The sequence below is a fragment of the Ammospiza nelsoni genome, chromosome 7 (genome assembly GCF_027579445.1).
Source record: "Ammospiza nelsoni isolate bAmmNel1 chromosome 7, bAmmNel1.pri, whole genome shotgun sequence".
NCBI lineage: Eukaryota > Metazoa > Chordata > Aves > Passeriformes > Passerellidae > Ammospiza > Ammospiza nelsoni.
Window position 1 is genome coordinate 17551480 of NC_080639.1, and position 25149 is coordinate 17576628.

At 42.5% G+C, this 25149-nt stretch overlaps 1 protein-coding gene across 1 annotated transcript in view; it reads left to right on the forward strand.

Annotated features, from left to right (window-relative positions):
* Positions 1 to 5008: 5008 nt before the first annotated feature.
* The window catches only part of PDE11A (phosphodiesterase 11A), a 103743-nt gene continuing 83602 nt past the window's right edge, over positions 5009 to 25149 (forward strand). Inside the window, exons 1-2 of the mRNA XM_059476152.1 lie at positions 5009 to 5827; positions 17943 to 18101. Of these exons, the coding sequence (XP_059332135.1) occupies positions 5009 to 5827; positions 17943 to 18101 (978 nt within the window). The remainder of the gene's footprint in view (positions 5828 to 17942; positions 18102 to 25149) is intronic.

The following is a 25149-nucleotide window of genomic DNA, read 5'->3' on the forward strand; positions in this document are numbered from 1 at the left end:
TGCCCCGCGCACACCGCACCGCGCACTCCGCACCGCACCGCGCGGCTATTCGGTGCCTGCAAGGACGGACGGAGGGCTGGCGGCGCGCGTTCTGCCTGCTCTTTTTCACAAGAAAATTAAATATTCAGAAATCCCGCCTCCCTGTCACATAAGCAGATGCAGTTGACAAGTAGAAGGACGTGATAACATTTGGTACTTTTTCCATAGATATACTTTTTCCATAGATCTGTGTTGAAAAAAGTGACATGCTCTCTATTCAGGAATATTATCAGTGCCACACTGCTGGAAAATATGGAAAGCACAAGACAGGACCAAATATTGGTACGATTTCCAATACTCAGTACACCAGGTCAGAAGGTTTCTATCTTTCCCAGAACACTGGAGTGTAGGACAGATTTTAATTCCTGATTCTGGAGAGCTTTCAGATTTTGTTTGCTGGTCACTACCCCCTACTGGCATCGTGCTGTGCTGGAGTTGTTGCTTGACTAAATACCGTCCCCTACTAGTATGCTATGACTGTTGGTCTTTCTTGTGCTTTTCACAGAGAAAGTCTTGAAAAACAGTGAAACATCTAAAAGGGAAAGTATTCTGTGTGAGTTTCATTGTTTTTGTTTATATTACTTGGATTGAATCAAGCTATTAATTTCATACACAGTCCTGTGTCCTGTTGTTTTTGGTTTTTTTTTCTGGTTACTAAAGTGCTTTAGAATTGTGTGACTTTTTTTTTTCCTTATGATTCCTAGGAAACGTTTTGTGACATTCACTTTATACTAGAATTTCCTTCAATACATCATCAACACACAGTAACTATTTTTTCCCAGTAAAATTGTACTGAACAAATCATACAGATGTTAGAACAAGTTTTGAAAAGAAAGCAAACAAATGGATACCTAAATTCACTTTAGACAATGGGAAGAGTCAGCTTTGGAGGACAGAAGAGAAATGTGAACATGTCATTGCAGTAGTCTTCAGTACAAGAGCAGGCTTCTGTTGAAAAAGACAGGTTTTAGCAGGTTTGGAAAGAAACCATAATGGTTTTTCAACTTCTGTCAAGAGATTCCAGAAACTGGCTATTGACAACCCTTTTTCCAACACCATTCAATGGAGCACAGCCTTGTGGAACTCTATGTCAATCTCACGCTCATTTTTTAAAACAAAGCATGAAATTAAATTTGGACATTCTGGAATTAGAATTGCAAAGATATTCACATAGTTTAGAAGCAGTAAGTAGTTGTATACAAAATGATACAAAGAACTGCAACTCTCCATGATGCAAAAAGGATTTATATTTTACTTGTTAAAGTGACACAAAGTATACCTTGTACATTTTATACTATACATCATTTGTGCTCCCATCCTCCTGGATTCTACTGGAACTGCTTCCCCCTTTCAGACTATTTAGAGTAATAAGGTGTCTCTCCAAATGACAAAATTTTCTCAAGTGGTTTTCCCAATTGCATTTTGAGGAGTGCTATTCCACTGCCTTCCACAGAGAAACACACTGCACCTGAGAAATGCATTGACATTTCTCCATGTGATTCTTTTAGGGCATCTTAGAGCATTTCTCTGTGTTGTACCCAAGGAAACCAGATGCAATTGGCTAAAGCCTGCAGTGCTCTCTGAGCTGGCATTGTGCAACCCTGCTGACAAAAAGTGCATCATACTTCAGATGCATCAGATGTAAGATGCTTGTACCTCACTGCAGCATACCTATAAAATTACAATAGCTGCACAATCCCATGGCATTGACAAATTCCATTTTCCTATTTTTGCCCTCCCAAAAAAGGCTGAAACTAATCTACCTCAATCCAACACGAGGCTGCAGCCCAGTGTATAATGTGCTTCTTTAACTTGCCCTGCAGACAAAACAGAGACCCCAGTTTTCTACTAACATCCATCAATGCACACCAGGCCAGGCTTCTGAAGGTTTTATCAAGGTTTTTACAGCATGTCCAAAGCCTGTGCAAGTTACAGAACAGTCAAACCTGTGTGGTCATCTTTGTCATATTTTATCTCTACACGAATTTCAGGTTCCACAGTTCTTTACTGTTAACTGTTACAGTAAATTTTTCACTATGTATTCCATGCAATGGAGACAACTGCAGCTTTACTTTCACTGCTATTTGAGAGATTGTCAATATGCAGATTTCTGATGCAGTCAAATCCTATGCATAGAATCCCAGCAAAAGAAACTAAAGATGCTAAACTAAAGATGCAAGACTTTGAAGGACGTTGTTTATACCTAGGCTTACAGAAACACTAAGTTACTTTAAGTGTTTACATACAGAACTGCTACATAGTAGCCATTTTGTGGTAAACACTGGTGTGCGTGTTCAAACCAAACCTTACCACAATGAGATGATAAAAATTATATGCATACAATTATTTCGCACCCAAGGTCCTCGCTTTAGAGCTGGGGGTACGCGCCGGGCTGGCCTCCAGCAGCTCACGCGATTTCTCTGTGCAAGTGGAGTGTTTGTGCCAGCGCTGCAAAACCGCAAATGCAGCCTGGGGGGCTCGGGGCAGCCCGGGGGGATCGGGGCGGCCCCGGTGGGCTCGGGGACTCCGGGAGCGCGGTCATCGACAGCGCGGCCGCCCCGGCGCTGTGACAGCGGCGGCTCCCCCAGCCCGAGGGGCTGCGCCCGGCGCCGCCCGCGAAACCCCCGTGCGTCACAGCTCCGGAGCGCGCCGGGAAAGCTCACCGAGCCTTGCCCTCCCGAGATGCGCTGCCTCGTCATAGCCGAGCTACCTGCAAGGGAAAGCTCGGCTTCTTCAGAGCTGCGAGCAGCTCGGGGATGAATCCCTAGAGCGTGTCTTCCGACCTCCCCGCTTTCCGCCCCCTCGCCCCGCAGCCCACTCGCCGCGGGTTCTGCAGCCGGGCGCCCTCCGCAAGTCGGGCGGGGCACGGTGCGGCGGCCGGGAGCGCTCTTTCCCCGCAGCCGCGCACCGCCCAGGGCCGGGCTGGCCCCCGGCTCCCCCCTCCGCCCCCCGAGCGCCGGAGCTGCTACCGGGGGCTGCTACCGGGGGCTGCTACCGGGGGCTGCTACCGGGGGCTGCTGCTGGGACTGCGCCCCCCGCCCCCGCTGCCCGCGCGCCTGCGCGCCGCCCCCGCTGCCCTATTGCCGGTGTGTGCCGGCGGCGGCGGGGTTTCTCAATGGAGAGAGAGAGAGCCCGTCCTCCTGCGGCAGCATCCCTGCGCGGCGGGGAGAGTCCGAGAGCTGTGTGAAACCCCGCCGAGAGCGGGGGGCGAGCATGGCGCCCTGCCGCCACAGCGGCCCGGGACCCGCGGCGGCCAGGGAACCGCTGCTCAGCCTGCAAGGGCGCGGGCACCGAGACTGGGAGCCGAAATCCTTTGTCTGTGCCTTCGTAAGCTGCCTCCGAGCTGCTCAAGCCGAAGCATCTACACGGAGCCTCTGAGGGTCACCCCCGCTGCCGCGGGAGACGCGGCCGTCCTCCGAGACACACACGTAGCCCTTCCATCCCCCTGACACCCACGCAGCACCTGCGCTATCGACACGTGTCCCGAAAGTGCTCCCTCTCCTTGCAAGCACTGCCCGCAACCGCGCCGTAAGGGGCAGCTGCAGGGACAAGGTCCCCGGCAGGTCGGAATCTCGTTCGGTTGAAGATTTGCCCGTGTTTTCCCAGCCACCCGAACTCCCATTCATGAATTTCTGAAGCCGCCTTCATTCAGTCTTTGGTGAGCGCATGAAAAACATTTTCACGTGTTAAGATCCATGACTTGTTTTTTCAATCGCTTATGCGTAGGCATTGATTTAGCAATGAAAAGTGCTCCACGTGCGCATAAAAATAACCCTTGTCGGTCTGCCGGCGGTGGATACGGTCGGTTTCCGTCTGGCAGCCGGTGATGCCCGAGCGGTCACCCGGGAGCGCCTGGGCGCGCCCGCTCCCGCCGAGCCGCCCCCGCCGAGCCGCTCCCGCCGAGCCGCCCCGGGGAGCAGCGGCTTGCGGCACGCACAGAGCCCTGGGCGGCTCCGGGCGGGCAGAGCCCGCTGTGCCCCTCGCAGCCCGCGGCAGCCGTGCGCACCGGGCTCACTCGGGGCTCCGCACGGGAGAGGCTATACGCAAATCAACTCAGTGATTCAAGAAACGGAATTCACTCAGGATTCTTGGAAGGGCTCCGTTTTACTGCTTGTCACCTGAAGTACTGAAGCTGCTCAGACAATGGTATAAATGAGCGCTCTTTAACGGGAGCGCTTCTATTACATCCCGCTGCCGCTCCCGCGGACCGCGGGCGGGAGCCGCGGCACGGTTCGTCCCCTCCCCGAACGAGCATCACAGACAAAAGGCCCCTCCCTTTCCCCCGATGTTGCTGAATGAAACTCCCCAGCACAGCTCCCCACTGCCGGGGGTCCTCCCGCCGGGGCACGCTGCGCGCCCCGCCCGCCCTGCCGAAGCGGCCGCTGCCAGGCGGGCGGCAGTGCTGCCCCCCCAGCCGCAGCGGGGTTTGCCGGCGCTCCCGCCAGCCCTCCCTCCTCCCCGCCTGCCCCCCCGCTCGGCTCACGCGTCCTCCCCTCCCTCCTTCTCAGTGGTCTGCCGGCTGGCTTACGCAGGAGCCGCCGCCAGCACTGACAGCACTTGGCAGAAGGGGTTTGCCCGAGCGCTCCCGGAGCATCTCCAGAGGCGCGGCAGCACCGCCTGCCCGACTCAGCAGGGGAGCGGCCAAGAACCGGGAACCGAGGTCAGAGCTGGCGAAAGGCTGAAAACCGGGAAGCACAAAAAAATACCTAGAAAAATACCAATACTACTGCTACTAATAATAAAGAGTGGTGGGCAGGGAAAGGAGGTCGCGGGGGAAAGCAGAAGGCGAGAAGAAGGCGCACCGCGGAGGAGGAGCCCGGGCAAGGGGCAGAAGCGGCCCCTCGCCCCACTGCCGGCATCCCCCGTGCCCCGGGGCGGCCGTCGGGGCGGCGGCAGCGGCACGTGGCGGCGGCGGGGCATGGCCAGCGCGGGAGCTCCCGCGGCCTGAGCCGCCCCCGCCGCCGGCACCATGGCAGCCGCCGGCGATGCCGGCCTCGACGTGGCGGCGGTGGAAAGTTTCCTAGAGAGGCACCCGGAGCTGGTGGAGAAGTGGCTGCAGAGGAAGAACTCGCTCCCTAAAGCGCCTGCCGTCCCCGCCGCCCCGGCCGGCGGCCCGTCGGAGGAGCGGCGGAGCAGCGACGGCCCCGGCGGCAGCTGGGGGAGCGCGGGCGGCCCCGGCGGTCCCGGCCCCGGCCCCGGCCCCGGGGGGCTGCAGCGCCGAGCGTCCCAGAAGGAGCTGCGGAAGAGCTTCGCCCGCTCCAAAGCCATCCACGTCAACCTCACCTACGACGAGCATGTGCACGCCCGGGCGCAGGAGCCGCTGAGCAGCGTGCGGCGGCGGGCGCTGCTGCGGAAGGCCAGCTCCTTGCCCCCCACCACCGCGCACATCCTCAGCGCCCTGCTGGAGTCCCGCGTCAGCCTGCCCCAGTACCCCCCCACCGCCCTGGACTACAAGCGCTACCTCAAGGAGCACAACGAGCGACAGTTCTTCCTGGAACTGGTCAAGGACATCTCCAATGACCTGGACCTCACCAGCCTCAGCTACAAGATCCTCATCTTCGTCTGCCTCATGGTGGACGCCGACCGGGGATCCCTCTTCCTCGTGGAGGGGACCTCCGCCGGCAAGAAGACCCTGGTGTCCAAGTTCTTCGACGTGCACGCCGGCACCCCGCTGCTGCCCTGCGGCTCCACCGAGGACAGCAACGAGGTGCAGGTGCCCTGGGGCAAGGGCATCATCGGCTACGTGGCGGAGCACGGCGAGACGGTCAACATTCCCGACGCCTACCAGGTAGGAGCCGGGCAGGCTCCCCAGGGCCGGGGCGCGGACCGAGGAGCCCCCTTGGCCTGGCACTGCCTCCCCCGGGTGTCCCTCCCTTCCTCACTCCCGCAGCCCGGCCAGGGTGGCCCGGCCGGGAATGGCGCGGTGGGCGCGGGGAGAGTGCCGGGGAACGCCGGGGACGGCGGGAGGGAAGCCCCGCCTGGGTGGCCGATGGGGCTGAAGGGGCCCTACAGTGGCACAGCAGTGCTCTGGATTTCGCAGGAGCGACAGGCGCTTCATGTGTTTCTAAAGCATGTTTTGGAACCGGCTGAAGAAAAGTTAAAAAAAATGCTCGTGACAGTCCCAATGATGGTGTTATTAAATTTCTGTCTCAATGATCCCTGGCTCTTGGCTGCTGAAAAAGTCTCTTTGCTTTTAAGAGATCATATATTTTCACCTTTACATATGCCCACTCAGCCCACATGGTACGTGTTCTCAAACGCATTCCTAACAGTGTCCTGTTATTCTCCAGCAAAGACTTTCCCCACCTTTTACTTCTTTAGAGGCTTCAGTGTGAATTGTGAAAATGCAGTTCTGGCTTCAAGGCAGGTATTGACCCCTGGCTTCAGCAGAGACAGACGAGCCTTTGCCCAAATGTGTCAATGTAGAGCAGAGCCTTCAGTTTCCTGGCTTGAAATTTACCTCTCTTTCGGGGGTCTGTTGCTAGTGTTTATTTGTGTAAGACACTATCAGCAATTGGAGGTTCTTGAGAAAATGAAGAACCACAAAGTGACACGTTTTCTCAGTTAGGATCTTGGTAAGCTTGAGAAAGGTGGCAGATGAATGTCTTGAAGAATTTTAGTAATAAACATTGTCCAGTGTCTTGTTTTAATGTACAATAATAACAAAACCAATAAACATTAAAAAGCTGATGGTGCTTTACAGCGTACTACAAGGAAGAAACTTGAAAAATAAGATTTGGTTATTTTTGCTTTTTAAATACAGAAGAAGAACCAGGGTATATGTATTTGGGGCTGAATATTTATTTGTCAAGCAGTATTTGAAAAATACTAGGCACCTCACAGATCCAGACTGACAGAGGTTCCCAACCCACAAATTTCAAAGGGAATGGTAAAAATGCTCAGAATAAAATGAGTACTGGATCACCTTTGAAAAAAATTCAACTGGCTTTCTTCCTTTCTTTTTTTCCCCTTTTCTGCATTATACACTTTTTCTTGCAATCTGATTTTGTTACTTTCACTTGTAGAACTGCGCAATTCCCAGAATATCTGCTGTTGTAGGTGAAGCAGTATGTTCTCAATACTCTCAGCTTGCTAAACAGATAAAGGATATCTGAGTTTGGCTGGAAGGAACTTGATCCCTCCTTTTAAGCTCTAGATAGCTCCAGGCATCCTTCTTTTGGAGGTGAGAATGCCACTGAAAGGGCATTGCTTTCTAGTCCTACGGATGTATATTGTTTTATTTTTAATTTTTTTTCTTCAGTATTTCTTCACTTTGTGTTCACTTCTCTGTGAAAAAGTCCAGCTTCTTTGAACAGTTTATTTTCTGTTTCATCCACAGAGAAAAGTGAAAAGCAATCCATCCAGTTGCCATTCCCAGTGCTATTTATGTTATACTTTTGTCTGGCTCTTATTCAAAATCAATTTAAATATTATAAATAATACAGTTCATTGTATCTTTAAGCCCTAAGTACATTAGTTGCAGTAGATGGGCAAGTTCTAATCCAAGTCCATCCTGTAATTACATCAAATGCAGCTTCCCTACTTTCAGTAGAGCTACTTTGATTTACTTTAGTGCAAATGAAACTTAAGACCTTCCAACTGTAATAAAAGTTTTGCTGGATAATAAAACAGGGCCCTGCTTTCAGTCATGTTTCTGAGTTAGTGCAGTTTATCTTCTCTTACTTGGCAAGGATATATACCATTGTGCTTCATCAAAAGGAGACATTTCTAACTGAATGGTCTAAAGAGCTCTGTGGAAGCCCAGGTACCTGTGTGTGAAGAGGTGACAGCTGTTCCATTTCAGGTCGTTGTAGTGCTCACAATGGTGCACTTAAAAAATTAATAAATATGTTAATAATATTTTCTGCCACTGATGATGAAAGTGTTTAATCAACTGTCACATAAAAAACCAGCACCACCAGGAAACTCCGTCAGGTGGAGCTGAAAAAAAGGGGTGAGAGAAGAGCACCATTTTTTGTCCATTGAGGAAGGTTTCTACACCGATGCTGTTTGGCAAGAAAAGGCCTTGCACAAGGTCAGAGGAATTTCTAGATTAATTTAAACTTCTTTTGCTTTCTTTTTCAAATTAACAAACTTATTTAAAATAGGTAAACATAATTCCATATCATCAATTGGTTAGTTTACTGTACTGGGAAATTTATTATTATTCAAGCATCTCTGTTTTCTCAGAGCCTGATCAAATACCATTTGGAATTCTACCACTGAGTACAAATTGGGTTGCCTGCTTGTACAGTCAGCTATGACTGACATTAATGGTACTTCAGTGCAATCAACATTACAATTAAATGCTGTCATGTCTTGTGTTCCATGCAGGCAGTCCCCTGTGCCTGTCAGCCTGATTGTTTCAGGGAGTATTTGTAAATGACTGCTTGTGGCATTATCAGAGACAGCATACTATTTCAATTACACATTTATTCTTCTAAAAAGAAAAAATACAAAATATTATTAGATGAGGCTTTTCCACAATCCAGGTGATTGTTAGTGTTGTTGAGTGGGACTTTCAAAATCTGCTCATGTGAAGAATTTTTCTTAATTCAATAAACATACTTAGATACAAAGTTTGGAATTAATATCACATATTGACCATATAAGATCTCACTGTAGTTTAATTGATGAAGTTCAGCTTTGACTGAATAAACTTTTGGAGGCTCACAGCAATAGAGAATTCGACAAATAATTTATGGAAAGGTTTAGAGAGAGGAATGTCATATAATTGATTCAAAAGTTGCACAATGTCATTCATGGCATTAAAAGCTTTATTTATTGCATTGCAAAGTTGTTTGATGAAAGTGAATTTATAATTTTAGCTGCAACATGCATGATCTGATATGCAAGTGTTAGCAGTACAGAGAATTTGAGAAAAGGAAAGCAATTAGATACTTTCTTTCATTTTCATTTTGAAGCCAGTCTAAAACTGTTTCTCCAGAAATTAATCCAGTTGAATTGTAAATCAAACTTTCAGTCACTTTAAGTTCTAAAATAAGGCCTTGGACGCTCCCATATGTAAATTTTGGGAAGTATTTTTGACTCCTTTTTCATATGGGAATAATGAACTATATCTTGAGCACACATGTTGGAAGAAGAGTCAGATCTTACTGGCAAGGAAATCTGGGGCCTAAATGTCCATTGAGGCTCCTTTTGGCACAGAATAGATGTAGCTTCCATCATAATATATATAGAGACTATTAAGCCCATTTTAAGTACACAGACAGAGACCATTACCTGTAGTTCTTAGAAGCTGTTTTCAAATTTAAGGTTTTTTCCCATTTGAAGCTGTGGATTTTTTCCTGTCATCCATTCTTCTCACAGGACATCCATGATGTTCAGCTGAAATTACTGATAATTTAAATTTTGTTCCATCTCTTAAAGCATTATTTAAATAATAAACATTTTAGATTGCAAGTAATGTTTGGTTATTGTTATACCATTAGCTGTGCAAAAATTAGGAAACAATTTAATAGCATCCCAAATCTTTCTAAGTAGTGGAAAAAATATTACCCTCTAGAATAGTAAGCATATATCAGAAAGTGGTGAAATATGTGTTCTGCCATTTTCCAGTGTCAGCAGAATAAAGTTTCTGCACATTTTATGTTAACTTTGGAATTTTAAAAGTAGCTTTAAAAGACAGAAGACAAAAATGGCTTACCAGATGGATGTTTTAATAAAGCATGTAGCAAAGAGGAGAAATATTAAATAGAGTCACGCTAAGACATGAGTTTTGTAAGTCAGAGAAAGTGCTGTAAAATAAGACCAATTATTTTTCAATATAGCTCAAGTCCTCAAAAATAAAATATAAGCACATTACTGCAACTGAAATCAAGGAAAGTAAAACACAAATTGAGCTCTCTTTGTACAGGACTTTCCTGTTAGCTCTTTCAAGCTTAAGCCAAGTGTAACATAGTTAATGCACACACAGCCCTTTGCAGCAGGTTTTAAACATCCTCCAATACCTGGGTACAGACATGGGTGTTGTCTTTTTCAAGCCCTCCTGGGGAGCTCTGAGCATTCAGTGTATCCTGCTGTGCCAGAACAGCATCACAGAGATGCTGCTCAGAGATGCAGACCTCTGAGCCTGGGAGGCCTGTGTGGGGCTGCAGAAGGTCAGAAGAGGCATGAGGCACATTTCCTTACACAGGGCAGCTGTTTGCCATCAGCAGTGTGAACAGCAGATCTCTCTCAGTTTCAAAGAGCAGTTGAAGCACTAAAACCCCGGGGCCTGGGAGGTTCAGCTCTGCATTTCCTTCTACTCGGCAGCATTGGACAGTGGCACCAACAGGCTCAACAAATTTCAGTGTTGACTCTTAGCAGGAGAGAGGTTGCTCTTGAGAGAGCAAAGATTGTAAGACCTAGCAAGCAGAATACACAGTGGTTTTTAAAATTTCCATGTAATATAGAAAAAAGATAAAAAACAGGTTTTCTTTGCTGTACGTTAAATATGATTAGGAAGTACCATGGGGAAGGCAGGAAATAACTGCAACAGTAAAGACTAAGATGCTCTGATGTACTTTGCATAAAAGGACACTCCAGCCCATCATGCAAAATTTAGGAAAACTTGAAATTCTAAGTACAAGTCCATAAATTGGTGAGGGGGTGTTGAAATCATCCCTGTGTCTGCAGCCCACTGGCTGTGAACATGACCTTCATCCTTCATGCCACAGTGGTGCTGGCCTAAGAGAGAGGAATCTTTCTACAGGAGGCAGGTCCTGGGAAGGAAAGGCAGAGAGCCCTCAGGGCAGCAGCTGAGGATGTCCCTTACCTCCTGTCACCTCCCTCAATCCATAGATCTTCTTCAGGAGCAGTTTCTGACTGATGTGTTCAACATCCTAAGACCTTCCCAGGTCACACCACTATGACTCTGGAGATGCCCACCAGGGGCAGGAGCTGCTGGCTGACACCAGGGACACGAAACAGCAAAGGCTCAGTTGTCTCATGTCCCCGTGCTGCTGCTGTGGATCTCCAGGACAGACAGGCTGTGCAGCGCAGTGTACACTGCTGGTGGCAGCCCTCAGGCATGGTGAGGAGTCACTCCTTCCCTCCACACTTGTGCGAGCAGGAGAGGCTGCCTCCCCCACCAGGCAGGCAGTGGCCTGGCCCCAGGGTTGCTGTCATTACCCTGGATCCTCACTGGCTGCTTGCTGCCCCAGGTGTGCTCACCGTGCATCTGATGCTGAGACATTTGGGATGAGCAGTAGGTGGCCCAGCAGTGGCTGTGCTCAGGGTGCTCAGTTGGGGCTTCTTTGTCACAAGTGTCTGCACTAGTCCCCAGCTCTCCCTCCTGCAACAGGTCCCTGGGCTGCTGGCCCTGCAGAGCTTTGGCAGAAAAACTTTTTGGAGGGCTGGGGTGGTTTTCCTTTTGGTAAGTTGATAGACATTAACTGGTTTATTGCTCACCTGACCCATCTGTCTGAAGAGTACAGATGTTGTCAGATTTTTTTTTGCCTCGGACATTCTAGAATGTCTTTGTAGAACAGATGTGAAACTGGTGACATTCTGTGGCCTATAGTTCCTCATGAGAAAGTAGTAGATATATTTGATGAAAGCAGGTCAAGGAGAAAGAGAAAAACTGCAGGATTTGGCCCTTCAGATTTTAGTTGAGTTCCTGTTACAAGCACAAGACTGAGTAAAGCTGTAGTTTTGTGCGGTAAATGATTTTGGTATTCTGCTTGATTGGCTGTCAATTTTCAAAACAAATGGATATTTCATTTTGGTTATTTACAGTTATATGCTACTGCATAGCTTTCCTACAGAATAACAAATTTAAGAAGTATACATGCATCGTTATGCAAGTTAATTCGTTTTACTTTTCTAAAATAACCCTATTGGCAAACTATGAAAAATAAATGAAAGTAACAGCTCAGTAGTTATGTGCTAACAGGGCAGCAACAACTCTGTGCAATCTGAGCTTCACGTCTCTAGAGTGTGCATTTCAAAACGAGTGCTGCTTTGTCACAATAAGACTGCAGCTGTAACGCTTGAAACTGTGTTGCCCACCTGAGTAACCTCCAGCTGGTGCTAGGTTTAAACCCATACACAGATTTCTCTTGAAACACCCAGGAGTCTTGTTGGTTTCCTTGCTCAGAGGAGTATTAGCTTTCTAAAGCCACGTGTGTGTACATGTCTTGTATAAAGAATCATTAATATTTAGGAGGTCAGCAGGAAGCCCTGTCCCAAAGAAATGCTGGAACAAGATGGGAACATGGGCATGGTTATAGCTGGAGCCCAGTGGGGCATCAGTCCGGGCTGGTACAGGCGAGGAAAGAGAACAACCACAGATGTCATCTGTAAATATTGAAAATTAGAGGAAAAATATTTTTCTTGGTAAACAATTTATTTAATAATGATACAATCAGACTGGAAGTGCACAGAATCTGCTGTACATAGGGCTACAACTTGACTCACTGTTATGCTATTGGTGATCTCTCTGGAGTTTGTTTTGAAGGAAGAAAACAAAATCCCTATGTGATGGATCTAGCTAATGTCCTACAGAGGAATATTTTCTGACCCCTACTGCTGATCAGTTCAGACTATTGAAGCATGAGCAGTAATTATGCTTATTAGCTAGGCACTCATGTTTGCAGACTTGCTAGTGCTTATAAAGTATTTCTTCCTGTTTAAGACTATTATATGATTTTTTCACATTAATTTTGTGCAAGTCATAATTAGACAAACGTGCATTGTTACAAATGTCCATTGTCAAACTAATAACTGAAACAGTGCTCAGAAAGAGGGCTCATAAGTCATATGAGACACTCCCACCAATCAAACTTAAAAAAGCCCCAAACTCCTGACATACGCAGAGGAAAAAAACACCAAAAAAGTTTTAGTATTGTTGTAAATCAACACTTTTTCCTTTTTTACAACGTAAGCTGCTGTATAAATTCACACTATAAATGGTCTTAGTTTTTTAAATCTGGAACTTAAATTTTTTGGAAATCAATGTTCTCTCCTTTTATAAAAATTGTTTTGGGAGTAAAGAAATAGGAGTTGGCTGAGCTGTTTCATGTGTCCTATTTGTTGTAATAATTTTTTTTACTATAAGAAATATTGTTGTCACTGTATAAATAGTCACAATATAACTGGACTGTGCTTATTTACTTGTGAGAATTAGGTTTGCAGTGCTGCTGCCTGGTACTAGTTTGTTCTGCTCCTTTGTCTCTGGGGATTTAGGGATTTTGGGGGAGATGACAGGAATAACTTCAGCAGTCCTTACATGGAAGTCCTGTCATAGATTGCTTTATTACTTGTGTTTTGTGTGAGAGTTTCTTGTCTACAATGTTTCCCCTTATCTCCTTTAGTGGTTTATTGCTTGGGTTTTGTTTCCTGTTTATGCACAATGTAATCTGCACCATATGTGATTTTTTAGAAAAGTGTATCTAGAACAGACTGCGTGCCCTAATTTTTTTATTTGTATTTAGCTTTTTTTAATGTTATGCTTTGAATCTAGAGAACTTGCTGTCTTTTAGATTGCTCTTTTAGCTTTCTTGCTCTTTTTTCTTTCTATAAAAGCTTATGTATTATGCATACAGGAAGTGTGATTAGGAAAGCGAATCAAGTCATGAAATCTTCCAACTTAAATTTCTTTATTTTTGTAAAGGCTCTTGGAGGATGGCTTTCTATAAATTCACTCAGACTTGTCTATCCCGTGCAGTTTGGTACTCCAGTAATACTCAGGTGTTAACAATGCTGTCATAATCCTTATATTAGTTATTTTTGATGCAACTTAATCAGGAACTAAAATACAGTATAATCCAGGAAATTTTGATGCAAGTTTGTGTGGTTTTTTTTTCAGTAGAGCCCTTTCTAAAAAAAAAACAAACAAACAAAAAAAACCACAACAACAACAACAACAACAACAACAACAACAACAACAACAACAACAACAACAACAACAACAACAACAAAAAACGAAGCAAAAAAATGGTGCTGTAAATGGTGAAATAGAATGGCCAGGCCTGTTAATAGAGTATTTTTTGTTGTGTTCTCTTTTGTAATGAAAAGATTTGAAAGGTGTTTTCAAATAATAAAATCAAAAATATCTTTCTCTTTTAGCTGTCAGTTTTGGCTGAGGCATTTGGTGCATTTCACTAGATTAAACACTTTTCCTTAGATACTGAAGAAAGAGGAAGTGGCTTTGTCATGAAGACCTAATTCCTGGAAATGTTATCAAGCAGGTTTTATCCTCCATTATAATATTTGATGCTTAGCTAACTTGGGTTAGGGTTATAGTTTTTTCTTTTGTTCTAAATCATTGTAATAATGCTCACATAAAACTTACTGGTTTTGATAAGGTTATAAAAAGACATGTTTTCAAGCTCAAAGAGTTATCCTATGTTGAGAAAAATAGAAAAACACAGTGAAGCTTGTATATTTACTAACAATGTATGAGCTACCAACTTTAACTGAAAATCAACACTGAAAACCAGTTGGTGAAACTGCTCAGAAGCCAAAACTTTAGCTGAAAGTTGAGATTCTGAGAATATATGATTCTAGAACCGTAATGGAAAAAAACCCTTTCTGTACCTTAATCTGGTCTTCTGCAGAATAAAACCATGAAGATATTTATCTATCTGTTCTCATTCACTGGCAATCTTCAAATATATCCAAAAACCTGGGACTACATTGTTCCTGAGAAGGTAACTGGACTACCAGCACTTGGATAGATGGATCAAACTTGTTCTCTTCTATGTCTTTACTTCATTCACCTTTCACAGGGCAACACTGACAATCAATAAATATCCTTAAAGCTAGGATAGGGTTTGTCTTACAGAGTCACTTTTCCTTGATGGCAGATGTGAAATTCCAGTTAAAAATACCTCAGCCTTCACATTTTGAATATCTCTGTGTAGAAAACTCATTATATAGAACCAAAGCAGTATTTAATAATTCTTTAAACAATTAATGGAAGACTTTAATTCATGAGTGTTCTTGCATGAAAATAAGTAAAATTACAATTATGGTGAAGTCTCTCTCTCAAAAGCTTTTATCTAGTCTGCCCCTGATTTTTAAGTATATGTTTTAATTGTAAACAACTTAAAAGCAAGGGCTGCATTGCTGTCATAAACACTGGTACTCCTTACTACCCAGGAGCCTGGTGCAAATGAGGACCCTGTTGTGTTGCAGGCTGTTCCAACATGTGGGATAATACAGTTTATATCTCAAAGTGTTTGCAGTCTGACAGAGCTTCTCTCTGATTTACCAGCTTTGTTGTCAGCTGCTAAACAGGCCTCCTTGCTCAAGGTTACCACCCTGTGAGGAGAGTGGGGTATAAATATTGTCCATTCTTGGCCATCACAGTTCTCACCTGGGCATTAAAGTCTTTACTGGTACTGTTAAACTCAGTAAAACCACTCTCTTAGATCCTGCCATGTATGTCCTATTATGACAATAACTGATGAAAGAAGGGAGTATGGGGATAAGTGGTTTGGAACATAATGCAGGCAGGTCATCCAGTCACTGTTTTCTGTGCATATTGCATGGTTCAACAATAACAGTGCTGCCAGGAACAGCATTTTATTTTGTTCACTCTTATGTCTCTCCTCATCACTTATTCAAATGTCACCCAAATTAAATTCTGGCATGCTTTTCCACAAAAGAGTAGGGGTAGGTTCACTTCACATCTTGATGATTCTCAGCTTTTACCAAGTTACTGAGTTTTTTGTCAATAATGCCTAATTTTTCCAGTTAAGCACATTAATTTTCTTAGACTGCTGTACCTTTAGTTTCAGCTCCAAGACGTAATACCCTTGTGCTAAAGGTCATCCAGTTCTCCAGCATCAGAGGATATAATCTGATATCCTGCTTCCTCCTGGTGTACAGGCTCCAGGGAGAGACAAACAGAAAACTTCCATGATCTGCCTGGAAAGAGAAGCACAGCAGCAGGAATGAGCTGTACATTAAAGGGCATACCAACACACTTCAGGCTGCTCATCTCCTGGTGTCTCTGCTACTCCTCAGCATCCAGGAAGGAACAGTGGCTCCACAGCTGGTCATTGCCTCTGTTGCTAACACTGCCAGCTGTACAGTGTGTGTCATTCAGACAGGTTCACCAGCCCCTGTCCTGTGTGCCACCACACCCTGCTCATCAAACAGCACTCCTCATGTTAATCTTGAGGCCTGCTGAAAAGGCAATGACTACACAGAACACATGCATGGAGTGTATTCAGATGAGAAAATCTCAACTCACTTTTGGTGTGACCAACAGCTGTTTTGGTTTTCTCAGCTAAACTGCCCCTGAACGTTTGCTTTTTTGTAAGGCCCACTAGGTGTCAATCAACAACAGAACTGCTACTCAAGGCACACTGTTGTTGTTTCAGTGTTCTCCCCAAGTACTCTGATTTGCTTGGTACACAATTATTAGAGCAGGGATTGTGTCTTCAGTGGCACAAAATATCTTATCAATATTTCAGCAACAGCAACTAATTCCAAATAGTAGTTCAGACATTACCAAGAAGTACTGGAAGGAATATTTAATTTATTCATTAGTGAAGCCTACTGTGTGATAATTGCACTGCATTTTCCTTTTTTCTGTTGTAGAAGAACCATATCTTTCTAGGCAGGATTCTCTATGATGCAGAACAGTTCAGCTTCTACTGAAGTTGATATAAAAGTGTTTAGAAGCATTTGGAAAGATCACAAGATCAGGCAGATCTGCACCCTTAATGCTGTTATTAAAAAGCATTCATCATGGGAGTTCTGGCTCTCCCAAAAAAGTTTTTGGGTACATTTGGTATTAATTCCTTCAGGCTGAGACGTTGGAAAATATGCAATAAGTAATAAAGTAGCCAAATGTATATGTTAATTTTTATAATGGGTAAAAATAGAGCATTTCTAAATCATGTCTCAGAGTGAAAAGACTATTTCTATAGCATCCAAAATTTACAACAAGGAAATAGAAATAGATAAAAATTTGTCAAGGAAAAAAACTGTCAGTTTTTAGTATCAGTAAAAAATTACTGAATTTCTCATCACAATCAAATTAAGGATGGTGTGGATTGTTTTCATGACTTGAGTCAAATATAAGGCATTATTTCACAGCCAATATTGATTAAACTTTTAAAAACAAAAAGTTGTGTCTAGTTTTGTACATCAGCTTAGTTCCCTTACGTTAGGAGAATCTGAGCTGGCTTTAACTATTGCCTGCAGCACATTGCTAACTTCACCCTTAGGAAGGGTGAACAGAGGAACAGAACTGCTGCCAGTGAAAAGCAGTAATTTCCTCTCTGGCTCATAGAAGAGCTGTTGAAGACTATGCTCCACCAAGATGAACAAAAGTGATGTCAGCACTACCTCTTAAGTTTTCATTCTCCTTTGAGCTGCTTTATGATCTGCAATTTGAGCTTTACTGTTCCAGAGAATGGATTGCTGCACTGTGCCTTTTTTGAACAGGGACATTCCTGTACTTAGTTTTCCAGAAAGAGCTGAGGTTTTGACTGCATTTCTTTGAGTATGTGTTTGTACTGGATCCAGTCCACATAACCAGTCATGCTTGAACAGACAGAAATGGGGCATAAATAGTCTCCATTTACTTGAGAGAGACATTGTGAGCATCTACAGAATATGGGTGTGAAATGGCAGCAGGGCCTAGCAGAAGTGTGTGTGTATGGTCACATTACTAATGGCAGATATCAGTCTGTGCTGACACTCTTCTAACTGAGGTAGAAATGTGGGACTTCAGTGAATGTGATTGTGTAATGGTAAATTTGTACTGATCCCCCGAGAAAAGTGAGGAAAAACAGCTAATAAAGAATGGGCTGATAACAGAGAAGCAACAGCCTAATGATACTGAAAAATACCATATCAGACATTGAGAAAAGTACTTTGCTGTCTGAAGAAAGCTTAGATATATGAAATGTATGCCAATGTACCCTTATTTCCTTTTGAAGGATCGACGCTTTAATGATGAGATTGACAAACTGACTGGATACAAGACAAAGTCACTCTTGTGCATGCCCATAAGAAACAGTGATGGAGAGATTATTGGTGTTGCCCAAGCAATAAATAAGACTCCAGGAGGTGCCCCTTTTTCTGATGATGATGAAAAGGTAAGGTTACCTTTACTTTTGCATGCTTTCTAATTTTTTTCTCTAATTCAGTAGACTTGTCTAAAGAGACTTAATCTAAATTAGTAAATGGAACGTGATTTGTATTATGCACTTCTGGAAGTGCATAACAAAGTGTACAATTTTGTTGTTTACAATAGAAAATGAAATAGAAATAAGAAAGAAAAAAGAAAATAGAAAATCTGTTCTGTAAATGTCTGAGTTCTTCTGTTAATCTTATATAGACCTTTTTTCTGTATTAGACCTAAGTAGGCAGTCTTTTTTATTTTTGAAAACTTAACCTGTAAGAATTAGTTTGGGGGGAAATTATCACAGAGATACTCCTAAGTTTGCTGACTCGAAAAATCAAGATCTTCTTTCAGTACTTTCCATGGGATAAATAAATGCCTGTAGCATATGCAAAAGAAATTTTATTTTAGAGGAAATTATGCATATACAAATCTGTTATTCCAAAATATTTGAGACTTGCCAATACTTAAAGAAAAAGAGGATGGGAAGGAACAGCAGGCATGTGTATCTCAGGTGGAATTTGGAGAGTAAAGTAAGCTCAAAAGGCAGGAAAGTAGAAGTATCTGCAGGGAAGAAATTTGAATTAAAGACAGGGGTCTTTGCTGCTGCTGAAGGCAAATGTATTCAGCTGACCTTAGAGGGAAAATGTGCAGGAAGCCAAAATGTGACTGGGGAAGAGAATGGTAGAGGGCAGCAAACTTGGGAGGAACAGAACTGCAGCTCTGTCAGCCCAGGAGAGAGAAATGGAATCTCCTTTAAGTACGTAATAGGGAACTACTCTACTGTATTGAAATAGTGTTGAATCTCATTTCTAGTGTAGCTAGAAGCAGACTTTTCCTCCAAAAAGCTCTTTATATTGATTCAAATGCAGTTAACGTTATACACCCTTTTTAAAACAATAAAAATAATTAACTTTTGGTTTTTATTCTGCAGGGTGTTTGTATAAGGTGTTTGTGTAACTGATTTAGCATAGTGATTTAGATTGAATTAACTAACCTTAAATATAACTCTCAATTTTCAGATAGTACTTTATCTGAAGTTATCCAGTACTTCTTAAATTCCTTCTTTAGAAGCTATCTAAACTTGTGTAACCATAGGTTGCTTCTGAGTTACTTTTGATTCTTGAGAATCTTGGATGTTGAATATTGATTTATTAGCAATGTATGCCTCAATGGGTAACTAAATGCAAATTAAATCTTCCCTGAATAGGGGTTTTCAGCACTTGTAAAGAGAATTTTATTTAAAATGCAGCTTTTAACATGGATCCTACATTTGATTATCATACATTCAACCAGCAAAACAACTGTGTATATTTGAATTGTATATTACATAAATATTCTAATGTATGAGTATCTGATGCTGATGCTGAGGCATTTGCTTCCATTCAGCGACTACCAAATATTATCTAAAAATTAGCAAATTGCTCATAGTGTGTCGTCTTTATTTTGTTCTCAGTAATTTAGATCACTGTTAGAGTTATAAACCTGTATGTTAGAACCCTTCAAGAATATATTGAATGGGTTCTGACATGTAGATTTTATGGAAAAATAAATGAGAACATAACCATCATTTTGCCTTGTAATAGATCTTGGATTTAATGAGGCCTGGCAGTCCAAGTGCTGTTATTTCAAAACCCATGCTTTAAAGTTTTTTCACTCAGTTGGTAACATAGAAAGCATGATATATCTTTGGGAAGCAAGAGAGCACATACTTTCAGGAGAACTGCCTTGCAGGATTAGCAAACAGGTATTTTTAACCAAAATATCAACATAGATGTTTGTGATGAAAGTAGGCAGGTGAAAACTGAGAAACCCTCTTCAGAGTAAGAAAAGAAAACTTTGGAAGCCTGGGTATTGAGGTGGCTTGTGCAGAAAGTCTGATGAGTAGCTGGCAAAAGACCTATATGCAGCTTTATGTTGATCTTACAGTTTCTGACAATCAGAAGCTTCAGAATAGTTAGCAAATGCAAATGTGAATTAGCAGTCTTTTTCCTACCCCTGAAAACCTCTCAGAGAAATGTAAGTATCATTTGAATCTGGCTTTTGTTTGCAAGTGTCATTCCTCTCTTAGTATTGTGTGAAGCAATTAAAATAATCTGTTGGAGTTTTTTTATAAAATGACAAGACTATATTGTCTAATGAAATGTCTCTTGGCAGCACTGCTGTCTCAAGGAAACAAAGACTTATGTTTTCAATTAGAATTAAGTAGATGCTAGCATCATTTTTATGTACTCTTAGTTGTTTTCAGGAATTTAATAGCAAATAAAATATTTAAGGTTTGAGGAGTTTTTAATGCTCTCAAGCTGTAACCAAGTTTATATTTTGCAGTATCTAAAATGGAGTATTATACTGCAAAGTTCTTCTGGTTTTGTTTCTCGTGGCAAATTCTCAGGGTTTTCTTTTACATGTCTGACCACAGTGTTAAAAGCACAACACTAAGAACAAATGGAAGTGAATTTTCCACATTTAATATTGTTTCCCACTGCCAAATTTCTTTTTTCCTTTTGGTGTTAGGGATGTTTTAACCAATTCATTGTTTAAGTGCAAAATTAGATGACAGCCATAGGCATGAGAGAAAGATGCTCAGAGTCACAATGTATTTTGTCACCCCAGCATCAGTGGCTCAGTTGAACAGACTGATTTTGGAGATTTTCAGTTTGATACAAACAATATTAGAATACCTTATTACCCAAAATAGTCATCGCTATTACACTATCTTGTGTAATTGGTAACTTTTTGGAAAAATAGCACTTTTACATATATTTTGCAAATGAAGAGACCTGTTCATTTGCACAGACAAAGAGTAGAGAGATAAAAGCCCTGAACCCTTGGAAAGAACTGTGCACCCAACATGCATTCCCTGGACTGGGCTGAAGATTCACTGAGGGCTATGTGCTGTTTGCTCGTGAGTCATACATGTTCCTGCACTGCTGAGAAAGGCTAACAAGACTTTGACAGTCTGTGGTTTCGATCATTGTCTGCCCTTTAGAGTCTTCTGAAACTCAGTGCCAAAACAAATCTAGTTCTCCATCAGAGAGGCTTAACAAACAGCAACAGCAGCTCCATGGTCACTTAAATTGGCATCCTGTTCTCTCTGCCTCTGACATCCTCCTCCTCTGAGAGAAGTGAATTGACTGCAGGGAAAGTACCCAGGGCTGCCATCTCGAGTTAAACCCTGCTGGCTTTGCTGAAAACCAGTAGTCTGAATGCAGTGACACCTGGGAGGGGGAAGTAAAAACTGGATTTGTTGTCTGTGCTCTGTGGGTAGTTTTATTAAGTATATATGTCTACAGAGTACAGGATTTAACTGATGTGTATTTGGTTTGTGGGGGCTTGAAGACAAGTGTTCTCATGCTCAAACATTTTATTTCTCACATTCCTAATAGAAGCCTTGTGATTCTGAATTTTCCAATTTATTGTGCTCCTCTTGGTCCATAGTCATTAAAGCTTAAATATATCCTACATCAGGTCTACCATAGCGATGAATGATTTCCAGGGACTTTGCTGTGCCTGCTAATTCATTTTCTGTGAGTTTTTGCATGATGAGCTTACAGTCACGCTGGCAGATAGCAATTTTAAAGTCAGTAAGGACCATTCCTTCATCTTAGGGAAGTAATCAACCGTAAATAAAACTAGTAGGAAAGGAAGTGATCCAGAACAGGCAAGCATCTCTTGCTTGCTGTGAAAATGATAACTCCAGCTCTTTGAATGTGGGGAATTTACAAAAAAAAAAATCACCTGAAAATAATTGATGGATCCACTACAAAGGAACAAATGAGAAACAAATTAGATAAAGAAATTTTTTTTGTATGTTCTATATATGGCAGTATGTCACAACCTCCTGCTGATACCTGCCTTGGTTCTCTTGCTTGGCAGTGACACTCCAAAATCTATTATTTTAAAATGGCATAATCCTCAAAGGTATCATATGGCCCATATGTCATGTATCTCCAGTGCAAGAGACAAATTTGCTGAAAGAAGACTGAAAATAATGAAGACATTTGAAGGATGAAGGTGCTGAAGCACCACAGCTATCTGGGAAAACTCTAATGGTCTATTAGGCACACTTCTAGAAAAGTACATGCTACACAAACCCAAATTAAAATAAATCACAGTAACTGAACTGTCTTGCTGAGGGATTTTAAAGCAATTTGCCACTAGGATATTTGCTTTATCAAGGCAGCTTAACACCACTGGTTTGCAACCAACAGCACAAAACGACTGCCATGACAGACGTTGGCACGGACTTCTTTCAGTCTTGTATACATTCAGTCACACTTTCAAGTTAAGCTGGAAGTCTAGATTTCTTTTTAATTACAGAACTTGAAACATACTCAAAACTTAAAAACCTCCCTATATCATTACCTCTGTTTTGAGACTGGTGGTTAATATTTGAATTGGGCATCTTTATCTCTGAGGTATGAAAACCTGCCTAAAATGTGTTGCAGGGATATTTCAGGGAACCATATATTTTTCCAAATATAAATGTGTATTTTCCTAGACTTGTGGGATGCTTTGTTTCTGTGTGTTTATGGTACATTTTACACTAAACTTTTGATACTTGCTTGATGCCTCCAGACGTTATCATAAAACAAATAAACAAATGGTCAGATTTGGTGTCAGGAAGGGTTTCCTCTATAGAACAGCTCAAGACAAATTGTGATGGGGTTTTTTATGGGGACTGGAGTTTTGTTCTTACCTTCCTTACTCTATTATACAAGACATCTGGACCTGTTGGTTCTTCCCATATTGCCTGTGCTTGTATCTTCTTAATATGGAGAGACTTGAATACATAAGACCTCTTATCTGTAAGCCTTGACTGTCATTTGGCTAATATTTGTAGTATTTGACTCAGAGCTCACTAAACTAGACTAAAGAATCTCTGCTGACTTAATGGTCTTTTTAAAATCAAACCTCAGTTCCTTTCTAACATAGGAACATTTAATTAATGCAGACCCCCAAGTCTATTTATGAAGCTTCAATTCATCCATGTCAGATCACTGAAAAGAGATTGGTTAAGGAGCAGTTTTGGCTCCTATTGCTTCCACTGGAGGAGACAGGTTCACAGTCGACTATGCTGCTTTCCTTCATGCTTTTTTCAGTCACATTATCAAAAATTACTTTTACTAATTATATCCGTCTAAGAAAAAAATCCAGAGGAGTGATGAGGATAACTCATCTATTCAGAGACATGAATTATGAAGCATTCAGTAGTACCTTCAGACTAAATCTTATTAAGAGAAATGTTGGGTGTTCCTGCAGATTCTGAAGCATAGAAATAGCCCTGGAGCTTGTGTTCTTTCTCCTCTCATTAGTATTCACAGGAGAAGAAGCCCAGATCTCTTCTGGTCAAACACAAGCACAACTTCTCAGGAAGACTGGAAATGCAACCCAATGCCATGATCATGGAAGCCTTTGTGCAGCTATACTACATTATTCAATCAGAAGGGAATAAATTTTTCAACAGGAAGCCTAAAAGCTAAGAATTCTGCAGTTCTGATGGTAACTCTCAGATACCTTAGTAACTAGAAAGGGTGATGTTAGTACATTTTTTTATTAATAGATTTTCCACTTCAAAGCTTGGAATACCAAACAACAATAATACAAAGGCTTGGGAGGATCAGAATTTTGTTTTATACATCTGTCATAAAAAAAGAAAGAAAGCCTGTGGGTCTTAAAAGCCATGACGTGTACTTGTGTTACAGTGTAACACCTAGGTACCGTCTATATAAGGAATTGATTAGAAAATCAGGTTTTGTTGTTTGTTTGATGGTTTGTTTCAGGGGTTTTTTTTTTTTTCTGGAGAAAACCCTGTACTTCCATTACCTAAGGAATAAAGTTTTTACTTCCAGATGTCTTTCTTTTCTTGGCAAAACTCTCTGAAACCAAGTAAATTATTTTGATCAGATGGCTTATTAAAAAAATCTTGTTTGCTTGAAGTGAAATCTGCACTGGGGCCTTGTTACAGAAGCATGTAAGAGCAAACCTTTGTGGTCAACAGCTGGTGAAACCTTTATTTCTGATAGTTACTGGAGATGTGCCCTGTGGGCTGGATGGGAGGACTTGGTCCCTAGTGAAGTGTTTTCTGAACTTCTGTCAGTCTATTCAGTTCTCCCTAGCTGTTCTTCATAATAACTTCAAGGCTTGATATACTTTTAGAAAATAGCATTTTGCATCTCCTGTGAATTGCCTATCTTTCCTGAAGCAGAATGAAATGTTCATACAGCAGTTCCTGCCATCAAAAGTATTTCCCCCTGGAATAGAGATGCAGAGCCTATCTGTAGCTATAGGTTACATGATGAGATATTGGAAACTTCTTAGCAAATAATTTTGCTAAAAATTAAGTCAACCTCTGACCTTCAGCAAGTTAATACAGGCTTTAATAAGAAACTGTAATTAAAACAGAATTGTTGTTCTAGCACTGATTCACAGTATCCCCTTGAGCGAATCACTTTACAGTGATCTCTCTTCTGAAACATAATTCTAAAAATGGCATTAGGTCATTCCATATGTGTTATCAGATTTTCAATTTTAAGTATTCTTACTTTATAATAAGGAAATAATTTTCCATTTTTGACTCAGTCTGAGCTTTTGAAGCCTTGTTGACTACTTGCTTTGCAAGTAGCATCCCTTATTCAAACAGATGTGTTAAAAAACACCAAAACAATTTTTAAAAATCCATTTCAGCAGTTTGTGTAATAGTTCCAGCTTTGCTTATAGTATTTTACATCTCTGTCCCAGCTTTACCTATAGTGTTTCTCACTCCCATGAAAATTGTGCCACCCTGCTGTCTTTGGTTTGCAAAAGTGTAGCTGCTCTTTAACTGGCAAACTCCTGACTGTACATTAGAAGGAATTCATCCCTCATCTATGCTATCTTAGCAATTGTCCACCTGAGAAATTCCTGTCTGCATCCCAGCAGCTGGAGTATGTAAGCAGCAACATAGATGTAATGCCTGTTAGGAGGATACAGCAATGTGTCTCCCCTACATCTGGAAGATAGCTGCTTAAATCTGTGGCCAC